Genomic DNA, 27,824 nt, shown 5'->3' with positions numbered 1-27,824 from the left:
GTGAAGGTAGAAGAAAGACTGCTGTGTTAAAGTTAGAGCTCTGCAGAGACACTGAGTGAAACAGAGAGAGAGATGAAAAGGGCGAAGGAGAAAAATGTGGAGAGGGCGAGGCAGAGGAATGTATGAGATGGTGGAGAGAGCGGAGGATAAAAGGAGGGGCGAGGGAGAGAAAGAGAGCAAGAGGGAGCTGAATAAAGAGCAGCAGGGGTGAGAGCTGAGCTACACTATAGAGCTCCACAGGGTGCTCCCTTGAGCCCCTGAGAGAGAGAGAGAGAGAATAATAATAATAATAATGGAGAGGAGAGACGAGACCAGGGCTGCTCCCAGTCTGTGTCTAGCATCCAAATCAGCCTTATTCTCTCTAGTGTTAATCCTGCAGTTCCCCTTTTCCTTCCATCTGTCCCCAGTGTGAGCTTCAGCCCAGGCTTCATTGCCCAACCTTCTCCCTAAACCATAAACTAATCATGGACCAACCTCCAGCTCATAACCCCTGTCCACTTCCACAGCCACTCGAATCACATCCACAGCCACTCGAGTCTTTAGCCTCCTAGCTCATACCTGCACTTGCCTCCCTGACATGCATTTTCAGGAGCTTCAGTCCCATTTCCACCCAGTGTCAGTCTGCTAGGCAGTCATGCAGTAAGTAGTTAGTCAGTCATTCTGAGGGCTGGGGCTGTGTCTCTGCAGTGAGTGACTGTGCCAGTGGTACCAGAATCTGATGAACTCAGTGCAGTAAACCGGTTACGTCATTAGCCAGGGGACCAGCTGGAGTTCACTTCACTTATACTGATGAGGAGACACACACACACACACACACACACACACACACACACACACACACACACACACACACACACACACACACACACACACACACACACACACACACACACACACACACACACACACACACACACACACACACCACAATAAGACAGAGATTAAAAAGTGGCGTATCCCTCATCCCCCCTCTCTGTGGAGCTCCTGGCATCACACAGTCCCTGTCTCCCTATCCAATATGGTCGCCATAAAGATGCAGTCATTCAGATCTGCAGCCAGTGAATGGAGGTGCTGTTCAAGGCTGAAAGCCCTCTATTCATTCCACTCTCCTGCTGAGAGAGACTGGTCAGGTCATGTGGGGATCCCACTGACCGTCTGCGTGACTCACTGTCCACTTAGGCACACACATGGTTGGCATGGCGAAGTAGATGTTGTTGAGTGTCTTAGCTGTAGGGAAAAGACAGGCCAGACAGAGGTGAGGGACGCTTTACTGTAGATAGAATATTTTTTCTCCTGACCTTTAACACCATGTTATTAAGAAAATACATATTTTGCAGACCTGAGGGAGTGTGTGTGGTGTGTGTGTGATATATGTGTTTGGGTCTGTGTCCTTGGGCCGTATTGTATATTCTACTCCACGTGTTAAGTTTAGAGTGGGGGAGCTGCAGCTGTGTTCAAATTCCTGCAAAAGTATGTAATTGGCTCGAAGGAGGTAGTCGGTGTTTTGTGTGTGTGTGTGTTTGTGCCAGTGAACAGAGCCCAGTGGGTGTAGAGCAGAGCAGGCCAGAAGACAGCAGTGGAGAGGTGGGAGAGCCATACTTACTATTACAGCAGCTCTGATTAACACAATATCTATTATTGAAACACCTTTGTGTCAGTCAGTTCAGTGTATCACTGTCACCATTGTGTCACCACTGTCAGAGGTACTGTCTATCACTATAGGTTTATGGACATGTTTGGTGCTGGGTTAAAGAGGAGTAGTATGGTACTGACTAGCATCCTGCCCAGGGGGTGTACTTGTACATCAAGCTGCCTCACGCTACAGAAATAGGATGGGCCCAGTCCGTTCTGGCTTGGACAAGGCTAATTACTGACTACTGTAGTAGGGATGTGTGGTTAGGTAGTACTTTACTGTAGTAGGGATGTGTGGTTAGGTAGTACTTTACTGTAGTAGGTGTGTGTGGTTAGGTAGTACTTTACTGTAGTAGGTGTGTGTGATTAGGTAGTACTTTACTGTAGTAGGGATGTGTGGTTAGGTAGTACTTTACTGTAGTAGGTGTGTGTGGTTAGGTAGTACTTTACTGTAGTAGGTGTGTGTGGTTAGGTAGTACTTTACTGTAGTAGGTGTGCGTGGTTAGGTAGTACTTTACTGTAGTAGGTGTGTGTGGTTAGGTAGTACTTTACTGTAGTAGGTGTGTGTGGTTAGGTAGTACTTTACTGTAGTAGGTGTGCGTGGTTAGGTAGTACTTTACTGTAGTAGGTGTATGTGGTTAGGTAGTACTTTACTGTAGAAGGTGTGTGTGGTTAGGTAGTACTTTACTGTAGTAGGTGTGCTTGGTTAGGTAGTACTTTACTGTAGTAGGTGTGTGTGGTTAGGTAGTACTTTACTGTAGTAGGTGTGTGTGGTGGGGTAGTACTTTACTGTAGTAGGTGTGTGTGGTTAAGTAGTACTTTACTGTAGTAGGTGTGTGGTTAGGTAGTACTTTACTGTAGTAGGTGTGTGTGGTTAGGTAGTACTTTACTGTAGTAGGTGTGCGTGGTTAGATAGTACTTTACTGTAATAGGTGTGTGTGGTTAGGTAGTACTTTACTGTAGTAGGTGTGTGTGGTTAGGTAGTACTTTACTGTAGTAGGTGTGCGTGGTTAGATAGTACTTTACTGTAATAGGTGTGTGTGGTTAGGTAGTACTTTACTGTAGTAGGGATGTGTGGTTAGGTAGTACTTTACTGTAGTAGGGATGTGTGGTTAGGTAGTACTTTACTGTAGTAGGGATGTGTGGTTAGGTAGTACTTTACTGTAGTAGGGATGTGTGGTAGGGTAGTACTTCACTGTAGTAGGGATGTGTGGTTAGGTAGTACTTTACTGTAGTAGGGATGTGTGGTTAGGTAGTACTTTACTGTAGTAGGGATGTGTGGTTAGGTAGTACTTTACTGTAGTAGGGATGTGTGGTTAGGTAGTACTTTACTGTAGTAGGGATGTGTGGTTAGGTAGTACTTTACTGTAGTAGGGATGTGTGGTTAGGTAGTACTTTACTGTAGTAGGGATGTGTGGTTAGGTAGTACTTTACTGTAGTAGGTGTGTGTGGTGGGGTAGTACTTTACTGTAGTAGGTGTGTGTGGTGGGGTAGTACTTTACTGTAGTAGGTGTGTGTGGTGGGGTAGTACTTTACTGTAGTAGGTGTGTGTGGTGGGGTAGTACTTTCAATCAAATCAAATTTTATTAGTCACATGCACCGAATACAACAGGACACTGCTTACTTACGAGCCCCTAACCAACAATGCAGTTAAAAAAAATACAGATAAGAGTAAGAGATAAAAGTAACAAGTAACTAAAGAGCAGCAGTGAAATAACAACAGCGAGACTATATACAGGAGGTACTGATACAGAGTCGATGTGCGGGGGCACTGGTTATTTGAGGTAGTATGTACATGTAGTTATAGTTATTAAAGTGACTATGCGTAGATGACATTGGCTGCAGACAGCGTGATCACACAGTTTTCCGGATCAGCTGGTACTCTCATGTATGTTTCAGTGTTATTTGCCTCGAAGAGAGCATAGAAGTAGTTTAGCTCGTCTTGTAGGCTCGTGTCACTGGGCAGCTCTCGGCTGTGCTTCCTTTTGTAGTCTGTAATGGTTTGCAAGCCCTGCCACATCCGACGAGCGTCAGAGCTGGTGTAGTACGATTTAATCTTAGTCCTGTATTGACTCTTTGCCTGTTTGATGGTTTGCTGGAAGGCATAGCGGGATTTCTTATAAGCTTCCGGGTTAGAGTCCCGCTCCTTGAAAGCGGCAGCTCTAGCCTTTAGCTCAGTGCGGATGCTGCCTGTAATCCATGACTTCTGGTTGGGATATGTACGTACAGTCACTGTGGGGACGACATCATCAATACACTAATTGATAAAGCCAATAACTGATGTGGTGTACTCCTCAATGCCATCGGAGCAATCCTGGAACATATTCAGTCTGTGCAAGCAAAACAGTCCTGTAGCTTAGCATCTGCTTCCTCTGACCACTTTTTTTTATTGATCTAGTCACTGGTGCTTCTTTATTTAATTTTTGCTTGTATGCAGGAATCAGGAGGATAGAAATATGGTCAGATTTGCCAAATGGAGGGCGAGGGAGAGCTTTGTATGCGTCTCTGTGTGTGGAGTATAGGTGGTCCAGAGTTATTATTCCTCTGGTTGCACATTTAACATGCTAATAGAAATTTGGTAAAACTGATTTAAGTTTCCCTGCATTAAAGTCCCCGGCTACTAGGAGCACCACCTCTGGGTGAGCGTTTTCTTCTTTGCTAATGGCGGAAAACAGCTCATTCAATGCTGTCTTAGTGCCAGCTTCTGACTGTGGTGGTATGTAAACAGCTACAAAGAATAGAGATGAAAACTCACTCGGTAGGTAGTGTGGTCTATAGCTTATCATGAGATACTCTACCTCAGGTGAGTAATAGCTTGAGACTTCCTTAGATATCATGCACAAGCTACATAGACTGCTGCCCCTTGTCTTACCAGACGCTGCTGTTCTATCCTGCCGGTACATCCTATAACCGTCCAGCTGTATGTTGATGTTGTCGTCGTTCAGCCACGACTCCTTGAAGCATAAGATGTTACAGTTTTTAATGTCCCGTTGGTAGATTAATCTTCCGCATAACCGGCGATTTTATTCTCCAAAGATTGCACGTTTGCTAGCAGAACGAGGGAAGAATGAGGAAGTGGGGGTTTATTCGTTCGCCTACAAATTCTCAGATAGCAGCCCGACCTTTGGCCCCTCTTTCTCCTCCTCCTCTTCACTCTGATCATGGGGATCGGGGCCTGTTCCCGAGGAAGCAGTGTATCCTTCACGTCAGGCTCGTCAGAGTCGTGAAAGGAAAAATAGGATTTTGCTAGTCCATGGTGAATAATCGCAGTCCTGATGCCTAGAATTTATTTTTGGTCATTAGAGATGGTAGCGGCAACATTATGTACAAAATAAGTTACAAAATTAAGTTTACTGTAGTAGAGATGTGTGGTAGGGTAGTACTTTACTGTAGTAGGGATGTGTGGTAGGGTAGTACTTTACTGTAATAGGGATGTGTGGTAGGGTAATACTTTACTGTAATAGGGGTGTGTGGTAGGGTAGTACTTTACTGTAATAGGGATGTGTGGTAGGGTAGTACTTTACTGTAGTAGGGATGTGTGGTAGGGTAGTAATTTACTGTAGTAGGTGTGTGTGGTAGGGTAGTACTTTACTGTAATAGGGGTGTGTGGTAGGGTAATACTTTACTGTAATAGGGGTGTGTGGTAGGGTAGTACTTTACTGTAATAGGGATGTGTGGTAGGGTAGTACTTTACTGTAATAGGGGTGTGTGGTAGGGTAGTACTTTACTGTAATAGGGATGTGTGGTAGGGTAGTACTTTACTGTAATAGGGGTGTGTGGTAGGGTAGTACTTTACTGTAATAGGGATGTGTGGTAGGGTAGTACTTTACTGTAGTAGGGATGTGTGGTAGGGTAGTAATTTACTGTAGTAGGTGTGTGTGGTGGGGTAGTACTTTACTGTAATAGGGGTGTGTGGCAGGGTATTACTTTACTGTAATAGGGGTGTGTGGTAGGGTAGTACTTTACTGTAATAGGGGTGTGTGGTAGGGTAGTACTTTACTGTAATAGGGGTGTGTGGTAGGGTAGTACTTTACTGTAATAGGGATGTGTGGTAGGGTAGTACTTTACTGTAGTAGGGATGTGTGGTAGGGTAGTAATTTACTGTAGTAGGGGTGTGTGGTAGGGTAGTACTTTACTGTAATAGGGATGTGTGGTAGGGTAGTACTTTACTGTAGTAGGGATGTGTGGTAGGGTAGTAATTTACTGTAGTAGGTGTGTGTGGTAGGGTAGTACTTTACTGTAATAGGGGTGTGTGGTAGGGTAATACTTTACTGTAATAGGGGTGTGTGGTAGGGTAGTACTTTACTGTAATAGGGATGGTTGGTAGGGTAGTACTTTACTGTAATAGGGGTGTGTGGTAGGGTAGTACTTTACTGTAATAGGGATGTGTGGTAGGGTAGTACTTTACTGTAATAGGGGTGTGTGGTAGGGTAGTACTTTACTGTAATAGGGATGTGTGGTAGGGTAGTACTTTACTGTAGTAGGGATGTGTGGTAGGGTAGTAATTTACTGTAGTAGGTGTGTGTGGTGGGGTAGTACTTTACTGTAATAGGGGTGTGTGGCAGGGTAATACTTTACTGTAATAGGGGTGTGTGGTAGGGTAGTACTTTACTGTAATAGGGGTGTGTGGTAGGGTAGTACTTTACTGTAATAGGGGTGTGTGGTAGGGTAGTACTTTACTGTAATAGGGATGTGTGGTAGGGTAGTACTTTACTGTAGTAGGGATGTGTGGTAGGGTAGTAATTTACTGTAGTAGGGGTGTGTGGTAGGGTAGTACTTTCTTTACTGTAATAGGGGTGTGTGGTAGGGTAATACTTTACTGTAATAGGGGTGTGTGGTAGGGTAGTACTTTACTGTAATAGGGGTGTGTGGTAGGGTAATGCTTCACCGTAATAGGGGTGTGTGGTAGGGTAGTACATTACTGTAATAGGGGTGTGTGGTAGGGTAGTACTTTACTGTAATAGGGGTGTGTGGTAGGGTAGTACTTTACTGTAATAGGGGTGTGTGTGATCAGGATAGAGTACTTTACAACTTCACCCCCCCCCCCTAAGGGAACAGCATTATCCTGAGTTCGTCATGAGGAACCCTCTCGCCTCACGCCGTGCCTTATACCAGGAAGGGTTGTGGGGTTATATAGGCTAATACACAAGCACACACACACACACACACACACACACACACACACACACACACACACACACACACACACACACACACACACACACACACACACACACACACACACACACTGTGTAAATCAGTACCAAATGCCCCATTAGACCTTTCCAAGGGGCAGGGTGTGTCTCTAAAGCACATTCTATTAGAAACAGTTGCAGCCCTATAGGGGTGTGGCTCAGAATGTACCATGATATGTGTTTCTCACTGCACACACGCACGTGTGCGCACAAACACACAGCTGGTACACCATGGGGTAGGACGTTTAGATATTTTAAGTGAGTGTTTGGGCTGGGAGTGTTTTTGAGTTGAGATATATTGTTAAAGTGTGTGTGTGTGTGCGTGTGTGTGTGTGTGTGTGTGTGTGTGTGTGTGTGTGTGTGTGTGTGTGTGTGTGTGTGTGTGTGTGTGTGTGTGTGTGTGTGTGTGTGCGTGTGTGTGTGTGTGTGTGTGTTTACCGAGATGACACTGCTGAGTCACCTTCAGTCACAGTGGGAGGCAGGGATGGATAGAGGAAGATGAAAGGAGAGAAAGAACAGAGGGGGGGAAGTGACGGATGAAGGGCAATGGATGAGGGGGTGGGAGGGAAGAAGAAGTTGAAAGGGAGAGAGGGAGGAGAGGGAGGACAGGGAAGGGTGGAAGACTGTCTTCTTCCTCATTAATTAAATATATAAGATACTGGGCTCCTATCCCTGCTTTACTGATTAGCTTCTACAGCAGGAAAATTAAATACCAACAGTTACTCTATGTAATTTTTGTTTATTTAGGAAATACAAAGTGTTGGTATTCCTGATTCCATATATGATCATGAGTCAAAAAAAATACTAATGAGAGCACATTCAGGAATAATACCAACACTTTTGTATTTGATTAAATAAAAACAAATGATTACTCAACAACACTCAAATTAGTGAAATATGCGAGTAAAATCAATATGTAAACATGGCTCAGACATATTATGCTATAATTCTTTTCTTAGGTAGAGAACAATATGCGCTCTTGTGTGACTCTCATAAAGGAGGCGTGTCTGTAGCACGGCAGGCTACTTCTCATTTCCCACTCCTGGGTAATGCAATGGGCGGTCACTAGCTTATTTCCATTAACTTGTCCAGTGATTTTAGTTTTTTCGTCGTAATTTACGTTTGCATAGAAAATAGATGTGACAATGAATTGCCTGCTGGGGTACGTTTCTATTTAACTATCTTGTCGATTTAAAAACAGCTGGACACAATGACGTCACAGAAACAAACAAACAGCTTTTGTGTGTGTTTCCATTACCCATTTAGGCAAATTGTGCATTAATACATTTGTGACAGACTGTATGTCCTCCCACCTGTTTCATGTCTCAGGTATAGCCGGCGAAAGCCAGCATGTATGGAATGCAGTATTTTACTAATATTAGCCATGTTCTAATAATTATCCTGCGCCAACATATCGCCATGGTCCGTGCTGAAAGGTGCACTACTGGACATCTGAAATAAGTGGATGGTGAAACTTGCCATCCAACCAGAAAAGCAATTCTGTTATTCTTGAAAGTCAGGACAATCCTTGACATATGTATACAGTATATCACAAAAGTGTGTACACCCCTCACATTTTTGTAAATGTTTGAGTATATCTTTAAATTTACACGGTTATACAAGCTGTACACTCACTACTTTACATTGTAGAAAAGTGTCATTTCTTCAGTGTTGTCACATGACAAGATATACTCAAATATTTACAAAAATGTGAGGGGTGTACTCACTTTTGTGATATACTGTGTTTATATAGTTGGAAAAATGTATTTAGTAAGCAGCAGGCATTTAGAATTAAATGTAGAGTGGAGTTTATAGTTACGTGATGACCTCACGTGTACCTTCAAAATTATTCTCCAAACCTAATTTATATATACAGTATAAAAATAAAAAAAATCCTTAATTTTGTCACAATAAAGAAAGTTTGACAAAATACAAAATCCACCCTTGTCAAATGGATAAAAATGTTGTCTATATTTTTGAAAATATCTCTTTCCATTACACATGTTGCAACGTTATTGCTTTAATCTGGGCCATTGGAAACCTGCCTACTGTTAAGTAGCCCTTGGAGGTCCATCCATTTGTAGTAAGCGCAACACAGGGTCATTGGCCAATTCATTCAGAACTCCGGCTTTAGCCAGCTTATATAGAGCGGATACTACCTGTTTTCTGAAATGGGGATGAAGTTCGTAGCTTGACTCGAGCACTTTCACAAAGTGCTGAATAACCCCCCCCCATAATGCGCTCATATCCACGGCTATTAACATAGGCTACCTATCGCTCTTGTAACTTCTTTGGTCAGAATTAGCTGCGAAGGGCTGCTTGAATGCAGAGGCGAGATTAAGTTGTGTTTTTATTATATTGTTTACGTTTCCATCTTGCTCAGGAGGTAGGGGTGACGTCTGCGTGAATGTGTCAATGTGTTTGATGTGTTGGCGGCTGCTACTCTCTCTCCATCACCGCTCTAATCTACTGGGAAGCCCAAATGTTCCCAAACTGGAGATTTAAAGGATGATGGAGACTCCTGGTTTAACGACCACGCCATCGCACAAAACTAGTTTCGGGCCTGTAGTAGTGATTACAACGTGCACATAGGCTCTAGTTTTCTTTTAGGAATAGCCTGAACTGTTGTTGTTTTTTTAGCTCATATTTACGAAAGATGTCTACAATGCAGTGTAGTCCTAGTATTTCCTAAATATATTTTGTATTTATTCATTCGGGTTCACAGTGCAGACCAAACCGAGGTCCCTGTACCTTTACACAGACACACACACACACACACACAAGTGACAGAGGTTGGCTGTCTTGCCAGTTAGATTAAAAGGTTCTGGGACCCAACTGTTATATTTACAGACTCTCTGGAGGGTGGCAATCAATCTACTTCTTCCTGTCCTCCTCATCTATTGCTATCCCACTCCTCTCCCCTCCCTCTCTCCATCCCCCTGTCTTCCTATCCTGGAGGTTTTGAGATTTATGATCTCACAACTCCTATCTGACCCAGTTCATCTTTCAGAGTCTGCCTTTCTCTCTCTCTCTCTCTCTCTCTCTCTCTCTCTCTCTCTCTCTCTCTCTCTCTCTCTCTCTCTCTCTGTCTCTGTCTCTGTCTCTGTCTCTGTCTCTGTCTGTCTCTGTCTCTGTGTGTGTGTGTGTTCTTTATCTCAGTCCCAGTTGGACATGTCAGTGTGCTCATCCAGTCTGACTAACCACCTCTCTGCAGCAGAGACTTAAAAACTGCAGACCTCAATAGAACTTAACGCACCCCAGACCCAAACAGAACTATAATACAACCTAACATATCACCAGCTAACATATCACACCTTAAGTATTACCACCTAACTAGGTCTCTCTCTTGGGGAAGAGGCTCAAACATCAGGCCACTTTGTGGTAAATATATAGAAATTAACAATGTCGTACTGTAATCTCCAACCTGCCCTGAACTGTCTCTGGACCTTTCTCTGACAGACTGTACCATATCACAGAGTTATGTGTCTCAGTGTAACCTAGCAACAAAATAGACTTCCCTATGGACACCTACTCTACTCTACTCTGTCACTCGTCTACAGGTTGTGCGGGTCAACTGAGCCACAGGACTAATGTAAACTCTGTGTATGTTTCAGGTGTCTGGTATCGTGGGCAGGGCGGATGTCTTGGCCTGCATGCTGTTCCTCCTGGCCTTTCTCTCCTATATTAGGTGAGAAACCCTCTCTCTCTCTGTCACTACTATGGAGGGCGGATTATGTGGAGTTTTTTTTACACTGGGCGGCATTTTCTCTTTACTTAATAGCATCCCCCTTTCTCTCTCTCTCTCTCTCTCTCTCTCTCTCTCTCTCTCTCTCTCTCTCTCTCTCTCTCTCTCTCTCTCTCTCTCTCCAGGAGTGTGGGTGTGTGTGATTCTGCAGACTGTCTGCCCTCCACTGTGTCTGTGTGGGTGCTGGGTGCCAGTCTGCTGCTGGGCACCTGTGCCATGCTGGTCAAGGAGACGGGCATCACCGTCTTCGGGGTGTGTGTGTTCTACGATGCCCTGGTGCTCTGCCGCAAGCCCCTCCTCTTGTAAGTCACGCCTGTCTGTCTGTCTGTCTGTCTGTCTGTCTGTGTGTGTGTGTTGGGAATAGAACAATAAAGAAAGTAACACTATATTTCCTGCAAAAGCAACAACACTGTACTGTAACTTAGCAACAGAACAGTGTCTTAAAGCTATAGGAGTCAACATTGAAGTCACCACTAACTATTTAGCAGGCAGCTTTAGTCCAGAGCAACAGAGAGAGAAAAAAACAAAGCCACAAGTAAGTAGCAGCAGTAGTGCTGTACACCATTCATCAGCCCACAGTAGGGGTTAGTGGTGCACTCATTCACTATCAGACCAGTACAGCTGTTGTAATTCTACAACAATACTGAAGGCTATTACAGAGGCTTAGCAGTGAGTCTCTATGAGAGGCCTGTAGTCCAGGACTGTCAGTCAGCGGTAGCACACACACACACACACACACACACACACACACACACACACACACACACACACACACACACACACACACACACACACACACACACACACACACACACACACACACACACACACACACACACAGTTTGAGCGCTCCAATGATATATTAAGAGGTTATATCAGATTAGCATGTCCATCCAGAGGAAGACATATACAAGAGACATAGGACATGGCTTAGGGAGAGACAATGCCAAGAGTAGATTTCTGGCAGGACGGGGTGTGATGATCAAGCACAAAGAAAAACATCCAACTACTAAGGGGCACATTTACACACAGAGACACACATGGATAGTGACGTACACACACACATACACAGACACACACTCTCACAGACACACTCAAGTCCCACAGCCACATGGCTCAATGACAGATGCCTGGGGCAGTTACCCTAACACAACCCCCTAATACACACACAAACGTCCCCCCTCACTGTTAAGTCCTTTAATGTGTTAGAGGCCAGCCCACTGAACACAGGCTAATTCCAGCACATTCCAACACTTAATGGGGTGGAGGCCCCCCAAAACATCTGGAACTGGCTTAGGCAGGGTGGAACACACACACACACACACACACACACACACACACACACACACACACACACACACACACACACACACACACACACACACACACACACACACACACACACACACACACACACAAAGCTGTCTATGTAGCAGTAGTTTTCACCCGTCTCTCCCTTTGTCTGATCCTGTGTTTACAATCCTTTGTAATATACACCCCAGAGAGGCAGAAACCAGGACATTCCCATACCAACATTTGGCCATACTGTTACTGTACACACACGTTATTCTGTTTCTCTAGATGGTTGATCCACCAAATTAACTGGCTGGCATATAACCAGCTCATATATATACACACACACACACACACACACACACACACACACACACACACACACACACACACACACACACACACACACACACACACACACACACACACACACACACACACACACACACACACACCCGAACAGCTGTGTTGGCCTGCTGCCCAGCCTGGCTGTGTGTTTACATGGCACAGTAACATGCCTCTGTGTCTCCAGCCAGAAAACACACACAAACTGCACACACAACTTCAATTCCCTCCACCCACCAGGGAACGCCCAGAGTTATATCCACAATCAGGCACCGTGCCTGGGCCACAGCCCTGATCTCTGCTCCCTGTCCTCAGCCACCAAAACCGCTCCTGGGCCTCGGTCCTCTCTCCATCCCCTCTTTCATGTGTGGAGTTCCATACCTCTAACCACCACCACTAGGCACTGCAGTCTTGAGTCCTACCCCAAACCAAGCACTGACGCTGGGCTTGGACTCCCCCCCCCAAGACCATCATCAACACTAGTAGCATCTGCTACTCACCACACACCAACCTCACCACCATCTCTATGGTGTGGCTATGACATCACATCACAACATGATGGAGATGGAAGGAGGGAGGGATGAATTGGTGTGAGGGGAGGGAGAGGGTGAGAGACAGATGTGAAAGAATAATGGTTGTGTTTGTTTGTGTGTGTGTGTGTGTGTTTTTGTGTAATCCTTTGCAGTATGTTAAAGCCTCAAATACAAGCCCAGAGCCCTATCAGTGTCTCAACTAGTGGTGACAAGAACGCTCTCTGATGGATGGTGTGTGTGTTAGTGCAGTAGATGGAATCTCTCATTTGACCGCACGCACAGCATATTTCTTCTCTGAAGGCCTACAGTATCTGCCACGGGGCCTGCGGTTTGGGAGACCTCAGACTGTGTGTGTGTGAGTGAGTGAAGCTGTGATCTGTGAATGAACCCAGCAGAAAGGGACCGAACAGAAAAGAGCTGTATGTGTCTGCTGTGAGCTCCACAGGCCCTGTTGCAGGGAGAGACCGAGACTATGTGTACGGATGTGTTTCAGAAGGCATAGAGAGAGGATGAGGAGAGGGAGAGAGTATTCACTGAATACGCACTCTTTTCCGGCCTCTCGCCTCACTGTACTGTCTTTGATACTGGCGCCAGGGAACAGGAAACACGGATCATCTCTGGAATTCAGCGAGGAAGATCCAATAGCATTTCAAGCCAGACCCCCGCTTTTACCTCTCTCCTTCGCTCTATCTTTCTGTCCCTCTCACTCTCCTGTCCATTTTCACTCTCTTCTCCCTCCCTCTTTCCACCCCCCCCCCCCCTCTTCCCTCTGGTCGCCCTTTGTTCTGGACTGTCAACATGCATTAGATAAGCGTTGGAGATAGGTTAGGGATATGTTGGGGGTGCGTTAGATCTCTCCCCAAGCCTGTCCTGTGCCGGGCTCTTTGATACGCTGGGAAGATTTAATAGATGCTGATTTAATTTGGGCCTTAATTAAACACCAACAGCTGTTCATGTATCTACAGGCTGGACTAACTGATAGAACTGGGGGAGGGAGTGGGGGGTAAAATAGAGGGAGAGAGAGGGAAGGAATTAAGGAGGGAGAGAAAGACTGAGATAGTATGTGAGCCTGTGTGTGCACTGTGTGTGTGTGTGCGCGCTCTCTGTGTGTGTGTGTGTGTGTGTGTGTGTGCACTCTGTCTCCTCTCTGTAATGAGAGCCCTTGGGCCACAGCTCTATTGCCTGTTTGGAGACCTGTCTGTGATAAGCAGGGTATGTGAACGGTGTTGAGCGGTGGGAAATGCCGCTCACCGCTCCTAGTCCTTTCCAACCTTGCTGCTAAAAACCGGTCTGTGCTCACAGGGGGAAAGACTGACGCCACAAATTCTCTCCATTCATTAAAATCACAATTTAACCAACACCCGTCTATTTTTGTGACTGCTTGGACCTACCATTTGGTTTAGAAGTATTGAAACCAAACCATATGATTGGAATGAAAAGTAGGCTATTTTGATAAACATGAAAAGGTGAATGTCATCATTTCAAATAGGCTACATGTCATATTAAACTGCATATAACACTCTAAATAGGTCAGGAGCCAGACAGGGAGCCTAAGAAGGAACAAAGAGGAATGACTCTGAGGCTGTATTATTTCAATTATTTCAAGGCTGTAGCCTACAAAGAAATACATTGTGAAACATTTGCAAGTGCGACACAATACGCTGGTAGGGACATAAACCGTTTCCCAATTTAAACAACATTTTGTGGTATTAAATCATTAAATCCAAATTTAAATGAATTTTTTTTTGTTAGGCTCAGTGCCTTTTTGAATTCATTTTTAGAAACACGAGTTGAACCAGTTTGTGGCTTCAGGCTCATGTTATGGTCAGGCCAGTAGCAGAGAGCATCCTCTCCACGCTCGCAGAGCCACTGGAGATGCTAAACACCCTTTTGGGCACTCTTGCCAAGCTGGGCGGAGATAGAGTTATTTATAGAAATGCCTATAGGTAGGCTAAAAAGTTTTTTTAGGCCAAATAAACCAATCAAAACAGAAAGCTCCTTGAAAGTGGGCATATGCCAGGCCTATTGGGCCAAAATCAATGATGGCCTATTGTATAGATAATCGAACAAAAATGAACAAAACTTTTAAGAGATCAGATTTTTAGTTTGTAAATACTTTGCACTTAATTAGCTACTCACCTCGTTCCTTTCTTTTAGCATGTGCACGTCGTAAGTACACCATCATGCTTTCAGGATAGGTGTCTTTTCAGATTAGACAATGATTCTTTAGTTGTGGACATTACATCGCCACACTCCCTCTCTTGCTCTTGGTCCTCATCTTTGTAAGTCACCTTGATTTAGCACCTGTGTGTTTTAGCAGTTTCTTTATGGAAATATTTAGCGAACTCCATGACAGTAGCTAAAGTAAGGGGCTATAGCAGCACACAAGTAGACTACAGATGCATGCTGGGCCAGGCATGCCATGAGCTCATGAAGTGAGCGCTACTGGAGCGAAATTGAAGCAGGCGAGAAGGCCGACCCTCCAACCCTTTTGTAATCTCACTCCGCGCTCCAGTCAAATTGGGCACTCTTCGCTTCGCTCCAGTTCCGTTCACATACTCTGGTGATAAGCGGTCCGGAACTGGGATTTTAAACAATCCAACATGACAATGGGAGGAGAGAAAGACTATGAGGGATGAAAGAAAGAAAGAAAGAAAGAAAGGGAGCATGCGACAGAGAGGAGGCACGGAGAGAGTGAGGGAAAAAGAGTGAGTGAGAAGAAAGGCAGAGCGAGTGAGTGAGATAGCGACAGAGGCAATAAAAGAGAGAGAAAGATGAAGAGAGCAAAATAATGGCAGAGTGATCGCCATCACGTCTTTCTCCGGTGTATCTGGCCGGGTGGGGTGTGAGGGCCTGTTTTTAGATGGACGATTGCCCTGCATTGTCATTCAAATATTCTCCCCCCCCCACACACACACACACACAAACACACACACAGGCCAGAGGCCAGAGGCTTGAACACTAATTGGGAGATTGTTTTGTAAATGCCTCATCAAAAAGATGTCTGGTGATTTTTGCTGGGGTGGGCTTTTTCTCTCCTGCCTAATTTGTTTGGCACCCGTTTATCGCTGGCCCACACAACTGGAGAGCAGCCAATCAGATGGGAGAACATATGTTTTAACCCTGTCTGGGTTGAGAGCACAGTATTTCACACTACAGTTACAGTACTTTTATCACACTGCATGCTCTTATTCCAGGCATCCTTATGTACTGTGTATGCCTTGCGAAAAGTGCCCTGCATATGGAAATACAGAGAAATCCTCATACAGTGTTCACATCCGTGCAGGAGAATTTAATCACTATAAGTAGTTGACCACTATATCCACATTCACTATAAGCAGAATCTACTATATACAGAGAGTGTACTATATGGTTAATACGCTGCCATTTGAAACACAGCCATAGACAGTGTTTATGAGACATGTCTCTGCCCTGTGAGTTCGCCCTCCTCCAGCTCCATTAGGTCTGTGTTAATTCTGCCTGATAATGTCATCTCCTCCAGGCATGTTTACAGACAGGCTAGGAGATATGAGGGGCCCATCACACTGGGTTATGTGTTTCTGACTGGGGCCCTCTGCTTTAAAAATATTCAGACAGAGAGAGCTCGGGTCCAGAGGGGGTTTGTGACCGAGGAGTGTGTGTGTGTGTGTGTTGTACGGTATGAGTGAAAGCATATGGCTGACCAGAGAGTTCAACTCTGAGTAGATCTCTCCATAAACCTGCATACCTACACAACTTAATGCAAGTTTGTGTGTGCCTGTGTGTATCTGCTGTATTTATGATAGAGTGTGCTCAATTTGGGGCTTTGTCCCTCATTCTTCAGGGGAGGTTCACAACTGTCAGTTGTGTTTCTTGTTAGGATCTCTTTCCGCAGGTGTTCTGTTCCTCCTGCCTTGCTTGTACTTCTGAAGAGACCTCTAATTGACAGAGGAACTCACACGATTTCTTTCTATTGTGAACATTTTCTCTCCACGCACAGGAGTCTTTGTAGTTGGAGCATGTGGCACAATGTTCCTAAGGGATTTTGTTGGTGTGTTTTTATGTGTGTTCAAAAAAAAAGTTTGTTTAAAAAGTTGATGGAAATGATGGTTATGATGAGACAGAGTATAAAATAAGTCCCTGAAGTGTGTGTGTGTCCTTGTGTAAATGTGTGTTGGAGATATGTATTTTGATGTTTCATTGAGTTCTTTTGAGATGAAATACTTTGAAGATTCTATTTACTCAGACAGAACCCTTTGAAACTTCTAGAACATGAAGAAGCCTCTGAAGAGAGTCTGTCTGTCCCCATGAAATGGAGTACTGGAGATAGCGTTAGTGAGTGTGCGTGCCTTGCTGGGTAGCTTACATACATTAAGGGAACATTATCATCCACATTGCAAATGTATGGTCCCCTTACTAGACGTCCGACAACGTTTCTAAAATTCTCGGACGGCTTCGGGCCGTGCAGCAGGGCAGAATCTTCCAGGAAGTCATCAAATGAAGTCTCTCGGACAATTGGTTTCTGTTTTATAAAATGTTCAAATTTTGATCATTTTTCCGCTGTCCCGGTAAATCCCACAAGAGGGCGAGTGGAATCATATTGCAAATGAACAAAACATCACCAATCACGACATGGTCTTATCTCCTAAACGGAAAAGTCTTCGAAGACGAAACTTGGTGAGTATAGGTTTAGCAGAATGAGCAGTTGGCCCCGAACAAGATGGCGTCCAGGCCTCAACGGTTTTTGAGTTATGGCCATTTTCTGGGATTAAAGGTCAAAAATGAAAATAGAGCAATCATTTTTCCGCTTCACGTCAAAGTAAATGAACCTACGGTGTCAATAAAAAAAACAGCCATTTATCTATCATAATTTAAGAGAAATCGTACAATGTCAAATTGGTGATGTTCAAAAACATTTTACATTTTGTTTTAAGTTACAGATCTAGTTGCAGCGTGTTCAGACAAATCTTTTTGAATTGTGTCTCTTCACAGTCCCTGTTGTCCCATAATGTGTATTTTTGTGTATTAAATCTGATTCTACTGCTTGCATCAGTCATGGTTCTATGTCATTTAACATTTACATTTAAGTCATTTAGCAGACGCTCTTATCCAGAGCGACTTGGGACAAATTGGTGAATTCACCTTCTGACATCCAGTGGAACAGCCACTTAACAATAGTGCATCTAAATCATTTAAGGGGGGGTGAGAAGGATTACTTTATCCTATCCTAGGTATTCCTTGAAGAGGTGGGGTTTCAGGTGTCTCCGGAAGGTGGTGATTGACTCCGCTGTCCTGGCGTCGTGAGGGAGTTTGTTCCACCATTGGGGGCCAGAGCAGCGAACAGTTTTGACTGGGCTGAGCGGGAACTGTACTTCCTCAGTGGTAGGGAGGCGAGCAGGCCAGAGGTGGATGAACGCAGTGCCCTTGTTTGGGTGTAGGGCCTGATCAGAGCCTGGAGGTACTGGGGTGCCGTTCCCCTCACAGCTCCGTAGGCAAGCACCATGGTCTTGTAGCGGATGCGAAAAGCTTCAACTGGAAGCCAGTGGAGAGAGCGGAGGAGCGGGGTGACGTCTCGATGAGAGAACTTGGGAAGGTTGAACACCAGACGGGCTGCGGCGTTCTGGATGAGCTGTAGGGGTTTAATGGCACAGGCAGGGAGCCCAGCCAACAGCGAGTTGCAGTAATCCAGACGGGAGATGACAAGTGCCTGGATTAGGACCTGTGCCGCTTCCTGTGTGAGGCAGGGTCGTACTCTGCGGATGTTGTAGAGCATGAACCTACAGGAACGGGCCACCGCCTTGATGTTAGTTGAGAACGACAGGGTGTTGTCCAGGATCACGCCAAGGTTCTTAGTGCTCTGGGAGGAGGACACAATGGAGTCAACCGTGATGGCGAGATCATGGAACGGGCAGTCCTTCCCGGGAGGAGGAGCAGCTCCGTCTTGTCGAGGTTCAGCTTGAGGTGGTGATCCGTCATCCACACTGATATGTCTGCCAGACATGCAGAGATGCGATTCGCCACCTGGTCATCAGAAGGGGGAAAGGAGAAGATTAATTGTGTGTCGTCTGCATAGCAATGATAGGAGAGACCATGTGAGGTTATGACAGAGCCAAGTGACTTGGTGTATAGCGAGAATAGGAGAGGGCCTAGAACAGAGCCCTGGGGACCCCAGTGGTGAGAGCGCGTGGCAGATATTTTCAGGAGACAGATTCTCGCCACGCCACCTGGTAGGAGCGACCTGTCAGGTAGGACGCAATCCAAGCGTGGGCCGCGCCGGAGATAACGAACTCGGAGAGGGTGGAGAGGAGAATCTGATGGTTCACAGTATCGAAGGCAGCCGATAGGTCTAGAAGGATGAGAGCAGAGGAGAGAGAGTTAGCTTTAGCAGTGGGGAGCGCCTCCGTGATACAGAGAAGAGTTCAGTCTCATTTGAATGACTAGTCTTGAAACCTGACTGATTTGGATCAAGAAGGTCATTCTGAGAGAGATAACGGGAGAGCTGGCCAAGGACGGCACGTTCAAGAGTTTTGGAGAGAAAAGAAAGAAGGGATACTGGTCTGTAGTTGTTGACATCGGAGGGATCGAGTGTAGGTTTTTTCAGAAGGGGTGCAACTCTCGCTCTCTTGAAGACGGAAGGGACGTAGCCAGCGGTCAGGGATGAGTTGATGAGCGAGGTGAGGTAAGGGAGAAGGTCTCCGGAAATGGTCTGGAGAAGAGAGGATGGGGATAGGGTCAAGCGGGCAGGTTGTTTGGCGGCCGGCCGTCATAAGAAGCGAGATTTCATCTGGATTTACAGAGGGGAGAAAGAGGTCAGAGCACAGGGTAGGGCAGTGTGAGCAGAACCAGCGGTGTCGTTTGACTTAGCAAACGAGGATCGGATGTCGTCGACCTTCTTTTCAAAATTTTGACGAAGTCATCTGCAGAGAGGGAGGAGGGGGGGGATGATAGGATTTTTCAGGAGGGAGGAGAAGGTGGCAAAGAGCTTCCTAGGGTTAGAGGCAGATGCTTGGAATTTAGAGTGGTAGAAAGTGGCTTTAGCAGCAGAGACAGAGGAGGAAAATGTAGAGAGGAGGGAGTGAAAGGATGCCAGGTCCGCTGGGAGGCGATGTTTTCCTCCATTTCCGCTGGCTGCCCGGAGCACTGTTCTGTGAGCTCGCAATGAGTCGTCGAGCCACGGAGCGAAAGGGGAGGACCGAGCCGGCTTGAAGGATAGGGGACATAGAGAGTCAAAGGATGCAGAAAGGGAAGAGAGGAGGGTTGAGGAGGCAGAATCAGGAGATAGGTTGGAGAAGGTATGAGCAGAGGGAAGAGATGATAGGATGGAAGAGGAGAGAGTAGCGGGGAGAGAGAGCGAAGGTTGGGACGGCGCGATACCATCCGAGTAGGGGCAGTGTGGGAAGTGTTGGATGAGAGCAAGAGGGAAAATGATACAAGGTAGTGGTCGGAGACTTGGAGGGGAGTTGCAATGAGGTTAGTGGAAGAACAGCATCTAGTAAAGATGAGGTCGAGCGTTTGCCTGCCTTGTGAGTAGGGGGAAGGTGAGAGGGTGAGGTCAAAAGAGGAGAGGAGTGGAAAGAAGGAGGCAGAGAGGAATGAGTCAAAGGTAGACGTGGGGAGGTTAAAGTCGCCCAGGAATGTGAGAGGTGAGCCCATTTCTCCTCAGGAAAGGAGCTTATCAAGGCATCAAGCTCATTGATGAACTCTCCGAGGGAACCTGGAGGGCGATAAATGATAAGGATGTTAAGCATTTGAAAGGGCTGGTAACTGTGACAGCATGGAATTCAAAGGAGGCTTCAATAGACAGATGGGTAAGGGGAGAAAGAGAGAATGACCACTTGGGAGAGATGAGGATCCCGAACTTTGTGCCACCACCCCGCTGACCAGAAGCTCTCGTATTTTTTTGTGCGAAGAACACGTGGGCGGACGAAGAGAGAGCAGTAGGAGTAGCAGTGTTATCTGTGGTGATCCATGTTTCCGTCAGTGCCAAGAAGTCGAGGGACTGGAGGGAGGCATAGGCTGAGATGAAGTCTGCCTTGTTGGCCGCAGATCGGCAGTTCCAGAGGCTACCGGAGACCTGGAACTCCACGTGGGTCGTCCGCGCTGGGACCACCAGATTAGGGTGGCCGCGGCCAACGCGGTGTGGAGCGTTTGTATGGTCTGTGGAGAGAGGAGAGAACAGGGATAGATAGACACATAGTTGACAGGCTACAGAAGAGGCAACGCTAATGCAAAGGAGATTGGAATGACAAGTGGACTACACTTATCGAATGTTCAGAACGTTAAGCTTTTTACGTAGCAAGAATCTTATTGACTAAAATGATTGAAATGATACAGTACTCCTGGAGTAGGCTAGCTGGCAGTGGCTGCGTTGTTGACACTACACTAATCAAGTCGTTCCGTGTGAGTGTAATAGTTTCTACAGTGCTGCTATTCGGGGGCTAGCTGGCTAGCAAGCAGTGATGATTACGTTACGTTACGTTAAAAGAACGACAATGTCGTACTGTGCGCCTCCCATAGTCTGTTCTGGACTTGGGGATTGTGAAGAGACCTCTGCTGGCATGCCTTGTGGGGTATGCATGTGTGTCTGAGCTGTGTGCTAGTAGTTTAAACAGACAGCTCGGTGCATTCAGCTTGTCAACACCTCTTACAAAAACAAGTAGTGATGAGTGGTGTACTTTTAAGAGCCAGCCTTATCGTGAAATGCTTACTTACAAGCCCTTGACCAATAATGCGCTTCAAGAAATAGAGTTAAGTAAATATTTACTAAATAAACTAAAGTCGTTTAAAAAAAAATCAAAAAGTAACACAAGACAATTACATAACAATAATGAGGCTATATACAGGGGGTATGGGTACCGAGTCAATGTGCGGGGGTACAGGTTAGTCGAGGTAAAGTGACTGTGCATAGATAATAAACAGCGAGTAGCAGCAGTGTAAAAACAAAGGGGGGTGTGGGGTTGTCAATATAACTAGTCCGGATGACCATTTGATGAATTGTTCACGAGTCTTATGACTTAGGGGTAGAAGCTGTTTAGAAGCCTTTTGGTCCTAGAATTGTTGTGCATTAGCAGAGAGTACAGTCTATGACTTGGGTACCTCTGACACCGCCTAGTGTATATACAGTTGATGTCGGAAGTTTACATACACCTTAGCCAAATGCATTTAAACTCAGTTTTTCACAATTCCTGACATTTAATCCTAGTAAAAATTCCCCGTCTTAGGTCAGTTAGGATCACCACGTTATTTTAAGAATGTGAAATGTCAGAATAATAGTAGAGAGAATTATTTATTTCAGACTTTATTTCTTTCATCACATTCCCAGTGGGTCAGAATTTTGCAAACACTCAATTAGTAATTGGTAGCATTGCCTTTAAATTGTTTAACTTGGGTCAAACCTTTTGGGTAGCCTTCCACAAGCTTCCCACAACAAGTTGGGTGAATTATGGCCCATTTCTCCTGACAGAGCTGGTGTAACTGTAGATTTGTAGGCCTCCTGGCACACACACTTTTTCAGTTCTGCCTACCACATTTCCTATAGGATTTAGGTCAGGGCTTTGTGATGGCCACTCCACTACCTTGACTTTGTTGTCCTTAAGCCATTTTGCCACAACATTGGACGTATGCTTTGGGCCATTGTCCATTTGGAAGACCCATTTGTGACCAAGCTTTAACTTCCTGACTGAAAGATTTGTGTAGGAGAAATCTCTCCGTTTTGTACATCACGTTTGGGTACCAAAAAAACATGAAAATTCAGTCATCAAAACGGCGAACTGTTTTCCAAATTAACTCCATAATATCGACTGAAACACGGCAAACGCTGTTTAAAATCAATCCTCAAGGTGTTTTTCACATATCTCTTCATTGATATATCGTTCGTGGATGTCTACTTTCTACTCTGAATCGCTTGGAAAAAGACGTGCAGCTGAAGATGACGCACCAATTTCGACGGAGGACACCGGGCGGACACCCGGCAAATGTAGTCTCTTATGGTCAATCTTTCAATGATATGCCTACAAATACGTCACAATGCTGCAGACACCTTGGGGAAACGATAGATCGGGCAGGCTCATTCCTTGCGCATTCACAGCCATATAAGGGGACAATGAAAAACAGAGCCTCAAAAATCCTGCTCATTTCCTGTTTGAAGTTTCATCTTGGTTTCGCCTGTAGCATCAGTTCTGGGGCACTCACAGACAAAATCTTTGCAGTTTTGGAAACGTCAGAGTGTTGTCTTTCCAAAGCTGTCAGTTATATACATAGTCGAGCATCTTTTTGTGACAAAATATTGCGCTTAAAACGGGCACGTTTTTTTTATCCAATAATGAAATAGCGCCCCCATAGATGTAACAGGTTAACGGCCATGGTGCATTCTGGGTCATTCTGGACAAGTGGGAGACAAGTGGGACCCAATATTAGCACGAATTACATGAACAAGAAAAACATCTTTGTTAGCATTAAAGAAAGCTTGTTTTTCATATTTAAACATTTTAAAGGCAACACATTTATTTTTCAGGCATTGCCATCAATTCTTGCGAACCCTTCTTACAGATTAGAGGAGAGAGAGAGAGAGAGAGAGAGAGAGAGAGAGTAGAGAGAACATTGGACTGTGAGGAAGAGTTAGCTTTCACTCTCAAATGTCAGCTTTTGCGTTAAATGGGTTTAATCAAAGCAATGTGTAGAGTAAATTTGGTACTTTTTCATTTTGAATACGAACATTTATTCATACTTAAGACAGATCAAATACAATTCTGATTCTAAGATTCCAATGACAAATACAAATAATGTGTAATGAACCTTAACTAAATACACTGATTTGTAAATGTAGAAATGCAATCTGTTATGAAAAATAGTTCCCGTTCCAACAATACATTTCAGAGTCTTGTTAATCAGGCTGTGTGATTGACAGGAGAGATGATCAGAGGGGCAGAGTTTTTACCACCATCATTACTACAGGGACAGAAGCATGGATAGAGTTTCTCTGTGAAGGTACAGCCAGTGAAAGAGTAGATATGAGACCTGGCCTCCACATCATAAAAGGAGACCTGACCCTCTTCATAATCCACAAACACCCCCAATTTATGGGGCTTCTCTCTCAGGGAGAGGGGAACACCAGGGCCAGCTCGAGCCTTGTGTTCTCCATTCCTCAGCCGTACAGTCCAGTATCCATTATTAGGTGTCAGTGGGATTTTATTCTTCTTCCTGTTGATAGACTCTCTGGCCACTCCTCACCTCATAATAAAATCTCCACGAGGAGAATATTTCTTTCCCAAGGACATCACAGTAATTATTAAACATTTTTGGATTGTTAGGAACATTCTGTTTTGTGTCTCCATATTTCACTTGTTTTCCACCCTCAGACAGGATGAGGTAGGGATGTGCTGTATCAGGGTCCAGAGTCACATACATTTACATACACTGCATACTGCTGAATCCTCTTCAGCTCAGCGTCACACAACTTCTTCACTTCACTCATAATGGTCTCCTCCACTTGAGACACAGCTCTCCTCACAGTCCCCACACACAGATCACCGTGAACACTGATCTCAGACCAGTCTCTGGTGTCTGGAGGGGTGCAGAGGGATGGGAAGCTCTGTAGGAGGTGGAGGTGGTCCTCTGTGTGTGAGAGCTGCTCCAGCTCAGTGCTTCTCCTCTGTAGCTCAGTGATTTCCTGCTCCAGCTCTTTAATGAGCCCTTCAGCCTGCCTCTCTGTTGCTTTCAGCTTCTCCTCAATCACCTCAATGAGCTCAGCCTGTCTTCTCTCAATGGAGCAAACCAGAGCAGTGAAGACCTGTACACTGTCTGATCTCTCTCTCTCTGCCTCTCTCTTGCTGAGATCTACTGAGTGTTTGATCTCTTGAACCTTCTTTAGTCTCTCCTGGATCATCTTCTGCACTTCTGCCTCAGTCTTCCTAAGCTGAGCCTTCCTCTCTCCACACTCTTCCTCTAGAGGGACACTGTCATGAGTCATGTGGTCTGCTTTCAAGCAGAAGACACAAAGAGACATCTGGTCACTTCTACAGAACAGCTCTAGAGGTCTGTCATGCTTTTTACACATCCTGTCTTCCAGTTTCTCCACAGGGTCAATTAGCTCGTGCCTCTTTAAGGCTTGGGATATCTGATGAGGCTCCAGGTGAGTCTCACAGTAAGAGGCCAGACACACCAGACAGGACTTCAGGGCCTTGAGCTTTATCCCAGTGCAGACATCACAGGACACCTCTCCTGGTAGGTCAGGGTGGAGGCCTTGGTTGCTGTTAGATTCCCTAACACTCTATCTGAACTGAGCAGCCATCTCAGAAATGAGAGTATTGACGAACAGACCTGGTCTCTTATCAAATGTATTTTTACACATGGGACACTGGCACAGGTCATTAATATCCCAGTACTTTGTGATACAGGCCTTGCAGAAGTTGTGCCCACATGGAATAGAGACTGGCTCAGTGAACACATCCAGACAGATAGAACACAGGAACTGCTCTTCAGACAGGAGACTGCTGGAGGTGGCCATATCTAGACAGAGACCAAAGGTGAAACCATAAAGCATTTACTGGAATTCTTATGGGATTGATATTAACCAAACGTAATATATGGTTTTAACATAGAAATCAGAAGTTTTACAAAAGAGAGTTTAACATACTGGAGATAAAGAATCTGGATAATATTTAAACACGGTCGAGTTTAGGTTGACTTGTCCATGTTTATCTCTCTACTCACCTGTGTTTATGTGAGTGTGGGTGCTGTCTCTGTTCTTTCCATTTGTGGGGTCAAATTAGGCCTAAAAGCTTGTTTTTTAGAAATATTTATAAAGTGTTCGAGAGAGTTTGTTCCCGTACACAATATACTGTACATCTCACCACTTTAGTTTCAGTTCAGTTCAGTAAAGTGAAGTTGAAGTGTTCCTCCCCACCGGATTCTGCTCTGCAGCGTTTCTCTTCCTGGAACAGTATTAACCCTTTACACGGCTGAACTCTCCCAAGTTCTCTTCGACACTTAGACCAAAAGAGCAATCATCGGGACTGCTTGAAATCGACAGTAATCTACATTTACAGGTCAATTTAATCCGCGTAATTGTTCAGCCATAAACGATGTAGTGATAACAAACGTTCTTGTTAAGTTATTTTACCATCTTAATTAAGTCATCTTGAGTGACCTCCGAGAGGACAGTTAAAACAGGGCAGGTTTTCATCATTTTCACCAGTCTAGATAGTAAATGAAGTGATCACCAAAGTGCTTTCTGTGTTATTTTCACTGGTGTGTTTTTTTTTGTCTCCTAAAGAGCAATTCAAAGTTTGAGACAGTTTGTTCTGCTGTTAAACATATAGCTCCCTCATTAAGATTCCCTGAAAAGTACAATTACATTACTAAGCTCCTTCCTGTGCAATAGTGCTGTATCTTTCTTTTTACTGCGCCATAAGGTTAAACACGATCTTTCACTGTTTTAATTGTTCTTATCCACCGTCATTGCTTTGACCTCTACTAAAGTGTTTTAGTCCACATAGAGATGAGCTCTAGATACTGTTATTGACGATAATACGGTGTTCAGTTCCTGCCTCGGCCTCTTCTCTGTTCCAGACGTGCACCCCAACTCTCTCTACATGACTAACGGACATTCATTCAGTGGAAGGGATCTCCTCTTCCTCTTTTCCATTCACCACAGAAGATCTGTGATCATAACAGTATATACACAGGGATGCATCATCCACTTAGGATTTGGAGTGTATATGGCCCATTGTCTTTAGCCTATGGAATGTCGAACATAGAAACATATGGACATCAGAATAATCAAAGTTATGCAACGACATAACTGTTTTTTTTTCAGGTTCATATCCTTTTGAAAGTTTTCCTTTTCAGTAAATACAATCATTTATTTGCAAGGTTAAGACAGAATGTCGTCAATGTAAATATCTCTCTTGCTGAGATCTACTGAGTGTTTGATCTCTTGAATCGTCTGCGGTCTCTCCTGGATCATCTGCTGTACTTCTGCCTCAGTCTTCCTCAGCTGAGCCTTCCTCTCTCCACTCTCTTCCTCTAGAGGGACATTGTCATGTGGTCTGTGCAGAACTGACACACACACACACACACACACACACACACACACACACACACACACACACACACACACACACACACACACACACACACACACACACACACACACACACACACACACACACACACACACACACACACACACACACACACACATCTGGTCAGTCCTACAGAACAGCTCTAGAGGTCTGTCGTGCTTCTTACACATCCTGTCTTCCAGGTTCTCCACAGGGATGATCAGCTTGTGTCTCTCTAAGGCTGATACTCTCTGAGGCACCAGGTGAGTCTCGCCGTAAGAGGTCTGACACACCAGACAGGACTTCAGGGCCTCTTCCCAGTGCAGATGTCACAGGACACGTCCCAGGTTTGGCAGAGAACTCATTTTTACCTTTGATTTAAATCTTTAAATGTTCTACAACTACTCAACATTGTGTTGACACGACGCTCAGGTCTTCTGTAGAATTACTCCTTACACAGGTCAATGGCATCTCAATACCCGCTGATACAGGCGTTGCGGAAGTTGTGTCCACAGGAAGTGGTGACCGGCTCAGTAAGCACATGTAGACAGACAGAGAACAGCAACGGCTCTTCAGACAGGCGACTGCTGGAGGTGTCGCCGTATCTAGACAGAGACCAGAGGTGAAACTATAAGGCATTTACTGGAGTCAGTACCCTGTGGTACTGCTTTTCATAGTTTCCAGTTGAGAGGTTTTATTCTGATGGGGTCACATATGGGATCCATCTTGATAAGTTATTTCTTTACATGGTATATAAATGAGTCATTTTTACCAAAGATAATTTAACCCAAATACTGTAGCTACTCTAAATTTAAGAAGACAAGAGAATACATAAAACGTCCTTGCGATCTCTCTACTCACCTCTTTGTGGCTATATTCTTTGTTCCTTCTGTCAGTATTATTAAACGTTGATCAAGTTTAGCGTTTTAAGAGATTTCCAAAGAGATTGAGATAGTATGCTCCCGTGCACAATGTACTGTATGTCTCAGTTTCACAGAGTAAAATGATGTCTTTCTGCCTCACACAATATTGCTATGCA

The 27,824-nt window shown here is 44.9% G+C and overlaps 1 protein-coding gene and 1 pseudogene across 1 annotated transcript in view; one reads left to right on the top strand and one right to left on the bottom strand.

Moving 5' to 3' along the window:
- LOC135515940 (protein O-mannosyl-transferase TMTC1-like) overlaps window positions 1-27,824 on the top strand; it is a 93,707-nt gene that overhangs the window by 5,276 nt on the left and 60,607 nt on the right. Inside the window, 2 exon segments of the mRNA XM_064939816.1 lie at window positions 10,442-10,515; window positions 10,698-10,874. Coding sequence (XP_064795888.1) covers window positions 10,442-10,515; window positions 10,698-10,874 — 251 coding nt within the window.
- Window positions 23,288-25,596, bottom strand: LOC135515939 (E3 ubiquitin-protein ligase TRIM39-like; annotated as a pseudogene).

This window comes from Oncorhynchus masou, chromosome 27, assembly GCF_036934945.1.
Source record: "Oncorhynchus masou masou isolate Uvic2021 chromosome 27, UVic_Omas_1.1, whole genome shotgun sequence".
In the NCBI taxonomy this organism is placed as follows: domain Eukaryota; kingdom Metazoa; phylum Chordata; class Actinopteri; order Salmoniformes; family Salmonidae; genus Oncorhynchus; species Oncorhynchus masou.
The sequence above is the reverse complement of the archived record's forward strand: the minus strand, read 5'-3'. Positions and strand labels throughout refer to the sequence as shown.